Here is a 12,348-nt window from a genome sequence, read left to right as displayed (position 1 = left end):
CTCTCTTGTTCACACCAATTTTTGCGTGAAAAACTCTCGAACGAAGGCGCTTGGGAGGCTTTCGCGGGATCGTTCGATGCGCATCCGACAACAATCGAAGCGTGCGTGCCTATCACTAACGAACAGTCGGCAGAAATTTTTTGTCAAAAAAAGCTATGACGATATTTGTACATAAGCTATCAGGTTTGTGGTACATATAATTATCAATCTCATTACAAAAGAATTTACCGAGATGTGACAAATGAGAAGACCGTTGTTCGAATTCTATAGGAGTGAAACATTTATTTCTCTAGAAAACATCCATCACTACAAAAAAGAGACAAATGGAATACAAAACACGTTGCATCGGCCCTTTAAAAAACTTGGAGCAAATGGTTTTGTGTCCTCATCAAAGGCGTTGTGGTCTTTTTTCTCTCGCTCTCATTTACTAGGTAGAAATACAAATTAACCCGAAAATGAAACACAGCAAGTAGCCAGCTCAGCTGGTAATGAGTCGTGGCCACAACCAATAGGTTGTGTGTTTGAATCCTAGTCGTGGCACTACTTTTTTGAAGCTCTTTTTACACGACAGAGCAGAAGCTGATCGAGCCGATCAGAAAAGAAAGATCGAAGAAAAAAAAAGCAATAGCACGTACCTGGCGCTCTGCTGATCGAGCCGATCAGAAAAGAAAGATCGAAGAAAGAAAAAAGCAATCGTACGTGCCTGGCGCTAACCAACAGTCGGCAGGAAAATAGCTTTCCCGATATAAATAACATAGAGAAACATAGTTGATGCAAACCAGTGCAAACGCCAACTCTTGATTGTTCATCAACAAGCACATCTTCATATCCGCCTGCAGTCCATCTCTTGTGATCATTCATGTTGCAGAAAAACAGAAAAAGGAATAAGGAATGCACCAGCTAGCACGAACCTGGCTCAAGTATACCCTTTTTAGCTTACCATGAACAGTTTATTCTTTAGGTCTGGGCGTCTGGCTGCGTGGATAAGTATGCAGAGGATGGGGGGATGAAACTCTTCCATTATCTAAAAGACCATTACATATGTTGAGAATGTGTGCTTCTTGTGATTAGACATCCTTGAAAAGAAGTTGGAATCTGGGTATCCTCTCTGGTGGAAGTGGGCAAGACACTATCAGTTTGCCTTTCATCGCGCCCCTGAATACTGCCTGCCATCAATACATCACAAAGAGGTGAAATGAAAAATAGAGTATTTGTCTGGCAATGGTGTACAGACCATTACATATATTCTTGATCATGTGGATTCTGAACAGCAATTCACACATGTATGGACAAATATCTATAATCTGTACTTGTGTATAATAATCTGCAGCTAACTATAATCAGTCCTCCTTTTTAACAGATTAACATCATGGATTCCGTACAAAAAAGTAATATTACAAATGTATCATGAGAATCTGTATTTACCAAGAACAAGAATTATGATGTTCACATCATTAACTTGCCATTGTCAATAATCGAACCTGATTACTGAAAGAATTCGAGAAAGTACAGGACTTTTTCACCCACTCACCTCAACTACATCAATGAAGTCTTGCTTGCTGCTGAAAGAGCCTATCCATTTTGTGTGATCAGGTGTCCTGTAAATATACATTATAACAAGTTCATCATTCATTTTGCAACAAGAGTATGCGACGAAATATAACTAATATGATATCCCTGTTGGTGCATACAATTCAGTATCAACCTAACCAACTCTTTGAAGTTCGATTAAGTTTGGACCACAGCCACAGATACATTTTCTCATATGTTTGAAAGTTTCTCCATAAATCTTTCATGTAATCTACTTGAAATTCCAAATGAGACATGTTAAATCTTTTTTAGATCTAGGAATGCGTAGTCGTTAATATAAACTCAGTTGTCAGTAGTTTCAGAGGAAAATGGATGTCTCTGAGATTATTACATCATGATACATATCTATATGAAATCAACATGAACACAGCGTGCCAAACATTTGGAAATAGTATATCAGCTAACCGGGCATGATTTGAAATACATCAGAAACCGTGATAACTTTAGGTCAGTGTCATTCAGATACACACAGCTCATTTCAAACTTTGAAGGAAAAGGCTTGAACGGTATCAACATGAATTCATACAAGTATAGAATGTAAGACAGGCATATCTAAACAGCATCATAGCAAAGAAATTAACAGAGAAAGAACAGTAACATACCCTGAATCCATTTTCATGTGATGAGCGTTGAAGAAAAAAATGATTGCTGGGACCAACGTGATATCGAAATAGTCAACGTACACTTGAATCTCCTCAGAATCCATGTCAACTAATGCTACCGTTGCAAATTTGGATATGTCCCAAGAAGCTTTTGCGAGCTGTTGAAACAGCAAGAACAGGGTAAAATTAAGAAAATGGCATACATATTACAGAGCTCATAAAATTCAATACAGAAAAGGACATGAATGAAAAGCTTGCCATCAATCAGTTCAATTGATTTACAAACTATCCAGTCAAGCAAATGAGGTGGAAGTCACCAAGAGTTAGGCAGAATCGTCAAGGGATGTCCACCAGTTCAAGCATTATTTTTCCTTTGCTCCTATTTTGTTCATGTCGCGTCACTATAAGACGTGTATTAAAAATCTAGCTTTTACCATGATTGGCAGATTCTGCTTAGAATATACTCAGTAATCCAGTTTAAGGTTAAATCATTTGAATATCAAGATTTGCCTCTTAACCCTACCCTGCTCAAGCGACCAAGTTTGTAATCGCAGAAACCAGGCTTGTCATTTCATTCCCACCGGGAAAATTATACTACTGGGTATTTGTGAACAGACAACAGTGCAATCACTCTTACTCTCTTAGTGCAACAGTTTCCTCTCAATAATAAACCTTACAACTTAACAGTGTAGAAACCAGCACCTAATCAAGGGAGTACCCTACATGTACAAACTAATGTGCATAAGAAGGCCCTCCAAGAACTTAATCAGACTGAACCAACTGTTCCCAGCTACCAATCCAATCACATCGGCACAGAAGAAAATAAGGAACCCCTAGTGGAGTATACATGGACAGACTTGAAGAGAAGCGGTGGAATCAGACGGTGGCTACGGGGGAGAGGAGAAGGGAGAGGCGCGGCGGCGGCGATGTGCTGGGTACTTACGACGTCGTCGAGCTGGAGGCAGGCGGCGTCGGAGGCGCGGCCGAATCGGAGGACGAGGACCTTGTCGAGGGTGTCGCGGATGGCGGTGTCCACCTCCCGCTTCCGCCGCAGCGTCGGCAGCACCACCGACCCCATCTCGCCCTCTCTCTCTCTCCTCGCCGGACTGCTTTTTTTTTTTTGAGGGATCCTCGCCGGACTGCTGCAAGGAAGGAATCAACGGATTCCCCCCACCACCTATCCTTCCGCAAACAGGCCTGTAGCCCTGCCCTTGAAGCCGCCCAGAAACGAGTATGCGCCTGTTTCAGTCGGCCCTCGACTAGTCTCCAGCCCAGGTTAACAGCCCACACGTCATTTTTCTTGATCTCATGCCTGAAAAAAAAAATCTTAATCTAGCCCTAAAAAAATCTTAATCTGAAAAAACATTATTTTTCTTTTTATAAAAATAATTATCTGCTGCTTTGTTTTTTAGGAAAAATCATCATGCCTAACTTTTTTTTTTACGAAAATGATCAAATCTATTATAAAAATTCACTGGAAGTACGAAGCATCTCAAACATAATAAAAATTATATCGAAATTTCGAGACCATCGAACGACCACTACTGCCACCAGAACAAGCCGCTGATGCGCCGCTCGGCTACCGGAGCCGGCTTGACCTTGTCGATGACAGCCGGGAAGTCTTCATGCACTTGCCCTAAGGACCAACACCCTGGAGATGTAGTTGTCGCAGTTGAACCCTTAAATAGATCTGAAACACCTGACACCAAATCTCGCCATATGATGATAAACACTAACCTCGCCACCCTAAGGAGATGGCAGGAAGCTATGCCAGAGCTCCGTTGACCCGAAAGACAAACTTGAAGAAACGTCGCTATCCACCTAAGCGTTGCGCCCGCGAGGAGTAAAAAAAAATCCTAACCTAAACTACTAACAAGAGCGGATGCGCCAGAATTCCCTTTCCCGCCACCAGCCGCCGAAGCGAGAGGCAAAGCGTAGGCGAACCCGCAGGCTCGCCGGTGAAGCATGGATGAAGACTCGCCAGTGAAGCATGGATGATGGAAGGAGAATCAACAGTCCATCAGACAATTTGTTCTCCTGGTGATTTGTTTCCCACACCGTAACAAAAGCCTGCCCAGAATTGCTGATTGTAAAAAAAAAAAAACATGCCTAGAATTGCAGCTGAATCCCACCAATATGACCTGACAGGGTTATTTCTTTCCATGGCTACTATGAAGCCAGGTTTCAAGGGAATCACTTTGGGGTCTCATGTGACAAGATATCATTACGAGATGTTTAACTACTTACAGTCATCATGGAAGGGGTTTCTGAGATGAAAGAAATAGCAATATCCATATATTCCAATATGTGTGCAATATTCTTTTCTTGTCGCGGGGAAAGATTCCATGTGAGCATATATGCATGTGTCGCAAGGAAAAAAAAATCATGCTATAACTTTGCCACATAATAAGGAAATTCTATCACTTGTTATACTTCACAATCAAGGCAATATGGAAAAGAAAAGGAGGAATTTCTCTGAAGATTTGCATTAAAGTAATTACCAATATGAAAAATGCCCTACTGAAAAATCCTACCAATATGACTTGGGAGAGTTATTTCTTTTTCATGGCTACTATGAAGCCAGGTTTCAAAGGAATCTCATCGGGGTCTCATGTGACAAGACATGATATCAAGATGTTGCCCTACTTCCAACCATCATGGAAGGGATTCTAAGATGAAAGAAGTAGCAATATCCATATATTCCAATATGCGTGCAACATTCTTTTCTTGTAATGGGGAATGCATCCACATGAGCATATATGCATGTGTGGCAAGAGAAAAAAATATGGAACACTTGTTAGTTAACTTATTATAGACTTAAAAAACAAAGCAATATGGAAAAGAAAATTACGATTTCCTCTTAATATTTGTATTAATGTTAATATAAAGGTGAAGGACTTTTGTAAAATGGCATTCATTCTAGGAACCATAAATTAAAGTGTTCAAAACACCTTACTGGAAAATCCTTTAATTTTTTTCTTACATTGCGGAGTGTATGTATCTTTACCAATCAAAGAAGAGAGAATTCCTTATTTGGCCCTTCCTTAAAATTTGCTTTCTTTTTTGGCCCAAAACAAAAATTTCTGCCTTTTTTGACACTTAAACTTCATTTTGTTCCCTCAATAACATTTCCATCTATTTTTGCCACTCACGGTATTAAGTGTGAGGTAAAAAGACCATTTTGCCCCTACCGCACTATGTGACTATCCCGGACATCTAAGTTAAACAGAAATCAGTTCATCAATTTTTTTAAAGATGTTCACAGATATTTTGCACATATATTTTTCAACATTTTTTCCTTAGTTAAACTGATCTGTGCGTACAAAAGCCATAGAAATCATCTGCAGAACTTGTATTACCATATCTATATCATGTTTATAACATTGGTTAATTTATCACGTTCCAAAGTATATTAGACATAGTACTAACTCTTCTAGCTAACACACGTTTATAACTAGTACAGTACGCAAAATGTCCAAACAAGTATACTATTGTAGTACACTGCCCGGCAGCTATACACCAGGCGCACAGCAACCAGATATGGACAAAGAGAACGCTTACTGCTGATCACGAGCAGCCGGACACCACGCACACGGACCGTTAGTTGAGAACGACAGCATCCAGCCACGCGCGTAGGCGCTCGCCAGACTGAGGCAGTCGTCGCCGCTGGTCGTCCGGTCCTGCCAACTACTACCTGTGCTTCCTCTCTCACATAGCAAGTTGTACACATCGCAAAAATAGTTTCTCCGATCTATTTTTCTGTCGTCGAATTTACGTACGAGAGTTCCCAACCGTGCGATTCCATCAAAAGACAATAGCTAATGGATCCAGTTGAAGCTAGCCTAGGCGTTCACTAGTATGTGGGGAACAGGGGAGCGTTTTCTTCCTTTTTACGAGCGAGCTAAAGCAGGGGTAAAAAGGACTTTTTAGGTTGCACTTGACGGTGTTAGTGGCCAAAACTATCGAAAATGCCATTGAGGGAACAAAATGAAGTTTAGATGTCAAAAAGGGAAGAAACTTTTTGTTAGGGCCAAAAAGGGAAGCGAATTTTAAGAATGGGCCAAATAAGGAATTCTCTCATCAAAGAACTAACAGGACTCACCTGCCAAAAAAAAAGAATTAACAGATTAGCTTGCATTTCCAACGTTCCCACAAAAAAAGCTTGCATTTCCAACGAAACAAATGTATAACGTATACACAAGCTAATTTTATTTACCGAAAAATCATAATATAAAAAATTTCAAGAAATAAATAACACTATATGTATTTATGGATTTATGACCGTGTTTTGACATGACCATAAGTGCCTAATTGAGGAAATTGCACTGCAGGCCCATGAACTTGGTGCAAGGGTACAATTTAGTTCACAAAGCCTCGCCGCGAATGGCTACGGTGACAACAATACAATGATCATGAACCGGCCTCAAAGGATGTGCACCTCAACCATCATCGAGCTTGCATACACGTCATGGTGCACAAACGCATGCATCAGCCTAGGGTCTTGTTGGTATGACATGGTAAGTTTGATGGTAGCAATGACAACGGGGATGTTGAAGGTAGGTGGCAATGAACTGGCCTGAGGTGGTAAGGTGGGCCTCAAGGAAGAGCAACAGCTGTGGTGCCGGACATCATCGATCATGGATGACATAATTAACGAGAACGACCACACAATAGAGTAGCTCGAGGATGCGGAAGTCGGGTTGGTGGATGGTGAGCACGATGGTCTTGTTGTGCACGGTGGCCAAGTCACTGGGCATACTGACGACGCGTTGTGCAAAGCTGGAGACAAGGCCAGAGTTGGCCTCATTCAACAACGGCACAGTCCAGTCTTACACGAGGTCGACGCCGATGGACATTCCTCCACTCATGACCCTGGAGGAGGCAATTTGAAAACACATCATATGTGATATTGATCAAGGAAAACAATAACCAGTACAAAGAAAAGATAACATGACACAAAACAACCAGTAAAGATAGAGATCAAGGGGAGCTTCCGAAAAAGAGCTCACCTGATTATGCTAAACAAAACTCTTTGAATTTGTTTCAGAGGCCACGTCAACTACTAGTGCGTGCTAGCATGTCGGATGTAGGCATGTAACGATACTAGTATGATTTGGATCAAATGTAGGCGGTCCGGTGATACGGCTTGGTGTGGCGGGACATGAATGGAAACTTCTTGAGAGCTCAAGCTTAGTGTGAGAGAGCGGCAAATCCAGTAACCATGGAGGCCCTGGCGATCCGTTATGAGGTTAGGCTGGCACTAGAGAGAGCCCTACAACATGTTCACATCGAAATAGACGCGCAACAAATTTGAATGATCAGAAGTTGGAGGAATTCTACATGAGATCAAGGAGTTATGCAGAAACTCCTCTAGTTTCCTTTTGAGCTTTATTGGGAGAGATGGTAATGTGGCAGCTCATCTTTGTGTAAAAAGAACGAGCGAGTCTAGGTGTAGATGCTTATGGCTTAATTACATCCCTCCATTCATTGCTGATACTCTTCGTCAAGTTGTAATAATGATAATTGATCAATAAAGCTCATTGATTCGCAAAAAGAAAAGTTTATTGAATGGTCTGAAACTTTATAGACAAAATTATACCCTCGCGCCAAATTCATCGCCCCGCAATGCAATGTTCTTCCCTAAAGAAAGAGGAACACTGTAACAAGTCTCCCGTTTGTAATCTGTGATGGTTGCTCTATACTTCCTCCGTCTCAAAAATTTTATCTTAAATTTGTCTAGATACGGATGTATCAAGTAGCGGGGAAACCCTTTTTCGATAACACCGTAACAAAACAACTAATTGAATTAAGCATGGCACGCTTATCACGTCCATGACTCCATGTACTGTAACGAGCAGCCTCCAAGCAGTGAGGAAGATACGGCGGCGGCTGAGGAATCGCAAAATCTACAGACATATCCATCGCGCGGCCACGGTCGTTTTCATCCACGATCCACCCATGTGTTAGGCGCCAGCCATCGGCAAATTCCTGCGGCGGAGCATATTTGTCTGGTGGCCTGGATGGACCAGATCCGAATAAAGCGAACGATGACGATGAACATTGGACCGCTTGCATTGGGTGCCAATTACCATGCCCCCCACGCACTAGATCTTCAAGTGGGACGAGGGTGGTGGCTTCCGGACCCTGTGCCACATTCCCGGAACAAATCGGGCGCCACCTAGCTAGCATCTTGCTCGTTGGCTCGATCGGAGGAATCCGAATCCGAATTCGAATTCCGACTCCACTTGAATGCAAGTGGCATCTGCAGTGCTGTCGCAGGGCTTGCCACGCCGCCTCCAAATCCAATTCACCTGGAAGATACTCGACCAGTGCAGGGAGAGGTTCCTCCGGCATTCCCATACTTTTACGCATCTTAATTCCCAGGTTCGCGCGGTTGCCGAACATGTCACATTGTCACTCGGACACTCACTCGATAAATAATAGAATCATCCACTCGGCTGAAAAAGAAGTGACCATATCTAAGCGGAGAATCCTATTAATAGACGAGTTGGAACGTTGTATCTTCCTTCTCCATCTCGACCCCTGATCGAGAAACTGCTATAAATAGGCACGAGCACAACGTCGTTTTTCACAAGGCGAGTGTAGAAGTGTAGTGGCACATTCAGCTATACACTAATCCGCACGTATAGATAACGCTTCTCCTAACTACCACTACTGCTACTACCACCAACGAAAGCAGAAATGGCGAGTCGGTGGTGCGAGTTGCTGTGCCCGCAGCCTAAGCAGGTGGCGAGCGAGAGCATGCACGGCGCCCGGCTCGCGGCGCAGCAGCTGAGCAGGGGCCGCGATGCCTGCGACGTCGAAGCAGGCAAGCCGTGTCAGGAGGAGACGGCAGCCGCTGGCGGGGGGAGGGTCGCGGCCATGGCATCCATCACTCAGCAGCATCACAGCAAGCCTACCAGCACGTTTGCCCAGTCGGTCATCAACATGGTTGGCATGCTCATAGGTAAAATGCTTACGCCACGTATACATATAGTATATGCTTTGTGCCTCACATTTTAAATGTCGGAATGACTTCATGTTCAGCTGGTGCAGTTTGTAGCTCATATATAGTCACCTGAACGCTACACATTATTCATGATCAAAGTACAGAATGAAGAATTAGTGTGCTGGTACTCCAAAAGTTTCTCGTCTGTAGATTATATAGTAACATGAATTGGTGATGGACTGATGCATGGTTACATGTTGATCCAAAAGTTTTGAAAAGTGCGCATACTATAACATTTCTTCTTCTTTGATTTTGACCGAATATTGCAGCTTTAACCTCTAAACAGTCTTGCTAAATCTTAGTTGACTGAGACTTGGTTATGTCTCAGTCGATGCTTATATTCGTGAGATTTTATATTGAGATCCATGTATTTTTTGGGTTTTTTTTTTCTTTCTTACATGTTATGTCACTTGACCGAAACTTGATTAGGGCAAAGGTGTGGCTACTCTCGGGTGTACTACATCCGAGTTTCAAAAACTTGAAAAAAAACGCGATCAAACAAACTCCAAAAAATCTGAAACTATGAGACATCAAACTTGATCAAAGTTTGAGCTTCCTGCAAAATTTCAGCCAAAGAAAACACCTGAGGAGCTCTCACGGAAAAAAACAAAATCACTTCTCAAACAGTGCACCAAACTTTGAAGATTGTTTTTGTCTTTTTTGGTAAGAGCTCCTCTGATGTTATTTCTGGCTGAAATTTGGTAGTTAGCTAGCTCGAACATTTGATCAAATTTGATGTCTCAAAGTTACAGATTTTTTCAAGTTAGTTTGATCATGTTTTTTTAAATTTTTTTGAAATTTGGGTGTAGTACACCCGAGAGTATAAAATCCAGTCTCATTGATTAGACCTAGTTAACTAAATCACCAATTCATTTTTTTCCAGGACTTGGGCAGCTCTCCACTCCCTACGCCTTGGAAAATGGCGGCTGGGCCTCCATTTTCCTCCTGGTCGGCCTCGGCATCATGTGCGCCTATACAGCGCACATCATCGGCAAGTGCCTAGACGAGGAGCCCCGCTCCAAAACGTACCAGGATATTGGCCAACAGGCGTTCGGCTCCAAGGGCCGGCTGATCGCCTCGGCATTCATCTACCTCGAGATCTTCTTCGCCCTGGTCTCCTACACCATCTCCCTCAGCGACACCATCCCGCTCGTCTTCGCCGGTGTCCGCCTCCACCTGCCAATACCATGGCTGCGCCTCAGCACCACGCAGCTGCTCACCGTCATCGCCGTGCTGGTGGCTCTTCCCAGCCTTTGGCTAAGGAACCTGTCCTCCATCTCCTGCCTCTCCTTCGCCGGCATCCTCATGTCGATGGTCATCTTCGTCACCATCCTCTGCACCGCGGCCTTCGGCAGTGTCGGCCTGGGCAAGCACATCCCAGTCCTCAGGCTTGACAAGATCCCGACGGTGTCCGGCCTCTACATGTTCAGCTACGCTGGCCACATCGTCTTCCCCAACATCTACACGGCCATGAAGGACCCCTCGAGCTTCACCAAGGTCTCCGTCACGAGTTTCTCCATGGTCGCCCTGCTCTATACGGCCCTCGCGTTTGTCGGCGCAAGCCTCTTCGGTCCCAGCGTGAACTCCCAGGTCACGCTCAGCATGCCGCCGGGGCTGCTGGTCACCAAAGTGGCGCTCTGGGCCACCGTGCTCACGCCGGTCACCAAATACGCGCTCGAGTTCGCGCCCTTCGCCATTCAGCTCGAGCACCACCTGCCGGCGACCATGGGGCCTCGTGCCCGGATAATCATCCGCGGAAGCATCGGCTCGGCGGGGCTTCTCATCATCCTGGCGCTGGCGCTCTCGGTTCCATACTTCCAGTACGTGCTCAGCCTCACCGGCTCGCTCATCAGCGTGGCCATCTCCGTCATATTCCCATGCGCGTTTTACGTCAAGATCCGTTGGGGCCGGTTATCGCGGCATGTCGTCGTGCTGAATGCGGCGATGATCGCCGTTGGTTTTGTTCTCGCGGTGGTGGGGACCGCTTCGTCGGCTAAGCTACTGGTGAAAAGTATACAAAATGGACATGTGGCGTAGTTTGTACGTATTACACTATTACTTGAATCAAAAGTGTCATTAAATTAGGCCTGCACATACGCCACGTGAAAATAAGAAATACGTAAAGTACGCTTGGGTTGTATATTTGTTTTTTTAGAACTGTATACTTGGTTGAAGAACGGTAATGTACATGGATTGCAGCTGCCATGGATTTTAAAGTGTAATAGCATCTCTAATAGATCCGCTAAAACCTTGTCCTCAAGAAGCAGTATACTCCCCCTAAAATGAATATGTGATAATTTACGGTACGATTTTTACGTCAGCATAATGGATCCCGTATAGACCAATTGAATATACAATAAGGTCCCTACAAAATAGCACAAGGCACCCTCACACATAAAAAAAAGCAATTAGATCCTCACACGGCAGCAACAGTCCTGGCGGCATCTCGCGAGAGCAAGCTAGCGGAGGGGCGGCGGCAGCAACTAGCTAGCGGGAGCAAGCAGCAATAGCTAGCGGGAGCTAGCAGCGGCGGCGGCAACAACTAGCTAGCGGGAGCAGGCTAGCTAGCTCACGGTCGCAACTCACGGTCGAGCGGCGGCAGCTCGCGGAGCGGCAACTAGGGTCCGGTGGTTGCCGGCGTTGAGGCGTTCCGGCGAGGTCGTGCTCGGGGAAGACCGTGGCTAGAGCTCAAAGTTCCCTCCCGTCAATCATTTCTTGTATTTTAGATCCCTGTAAAAATTGCCCTCAATCGCCTAGATATAGCGGAAATGGCCTGAAGTATGCAGGAGCTCGTAATTTTTTTTACAGGATGACCGATTTTGCAGGATCTATTTGGTATGAAAAAATCTCCCTCATTCGCTAAATCGACGGTTATTATTCCGGATGGTCCTTTTTACGGGATATGCTAAAGATGCTTTAATGAGAAATATCACGTAAAAGTCTCGTTGGCTGTGTGCAGAAACAAGAGGTACATTCCTTAGAAAAATATATATAATGACCCACATCTGATGGCCCCTTTAAAAAGGGAGCGGCTAAGGTTCAATCGACTAAGATTTTCTTATGCCGGCTGATGGCATGTCATAGTTTCATCGCATATTAAAATTGATTTGCTAACACAACTTTGTTTCTTAGAACTTTTTTTGAGGG

The 12,348-nt window shown here is 44.1% G+C and overlaps 2 protein-coding genes across 5 annotated transcripts; one reads left to right on the top strand and one right to left on the bottom strand.

Moving 5' to 3' along the window:
- Positions 1-329: 329 nt before the first annotated feature.
- On the bottom strand, positions 330-3,393 carry LOC125550617 (thioredoxin-like protein 4B). 4 transcript variants are annotated; one of them, XR_007301725.1, is made up of 5 exons: positions 3,136-3,393; positions 2,193-2,350; positions 1,532-1,598; positions 912-1,166; positions 330-833 (listed from the first exon to the last, which is right to left on the bottom strand). XR_007301725.1 is itself a non-coding variant. In XM_048713645.1 (4 exons), the coding sequence occupies exons 1-4, from the start codon at positions 3,268-3,270 to the stop codon at positions 1,068-1,070; spliced, it is 459 nt and encodes a 152-aa protein (XP_048569602.1). In that variant the 5' UTR covers positions 3,271-3,393; the 3' UTR covers positions 330-1,067. The 4 variants fall into 4 exon arrangements, 1 of the variants encoding a protein (XP_048569602.1); XR_007301724.1 differs by having other exon boundaries at positions 330-846; positions 941-1,166; XR_007301726.1 differs by having other exon boundaries at positions 941-1,166.
- A 5,407-nt stretch (positions 3,394-8,800) lies between these two features.
- LOC125553522 (amino acid transporter AVT1H-like) lies at positions 8,801-11,438 on the top strand. The gene is made up of 2 exons (XM_048717291.1): positions 8,801-9,159; positions 10,085-11,438. The coding sequence occupies exons 1-2, from the start codon at positions 8,895-8,897 to the stop codon at positions 11,236-11,238; spliced, it is 1,419 nt and encodes a 472-aa protein (XP_048573248.1). The 5' UTR covers positions 8,801-8,894; the 3' UTR covers positions 11,239-11,438.
- Positions 11,439-12,348: the final 910 nt, after the last annotated feature.

This window comes from Triticum urartu, chromosome 4 (assembly GCF_003073215.2).
Source record: "Triticum urartu cultivar G1812 chromosome 4, Tu2.1, whole genome shotgun sequence".
NCBI classification, from domain to species: domain Eukaryota; kingdom Viridiplantae; phylum Streptophyta; class Magnoliopsida; order Poales; family Poaceae; genus Triticum; species Triticum urartu.
Note: the sequence above shows the minus strand (reverse complement) of the source record. Positions and strands in the feature narration are given on the sequence as shown.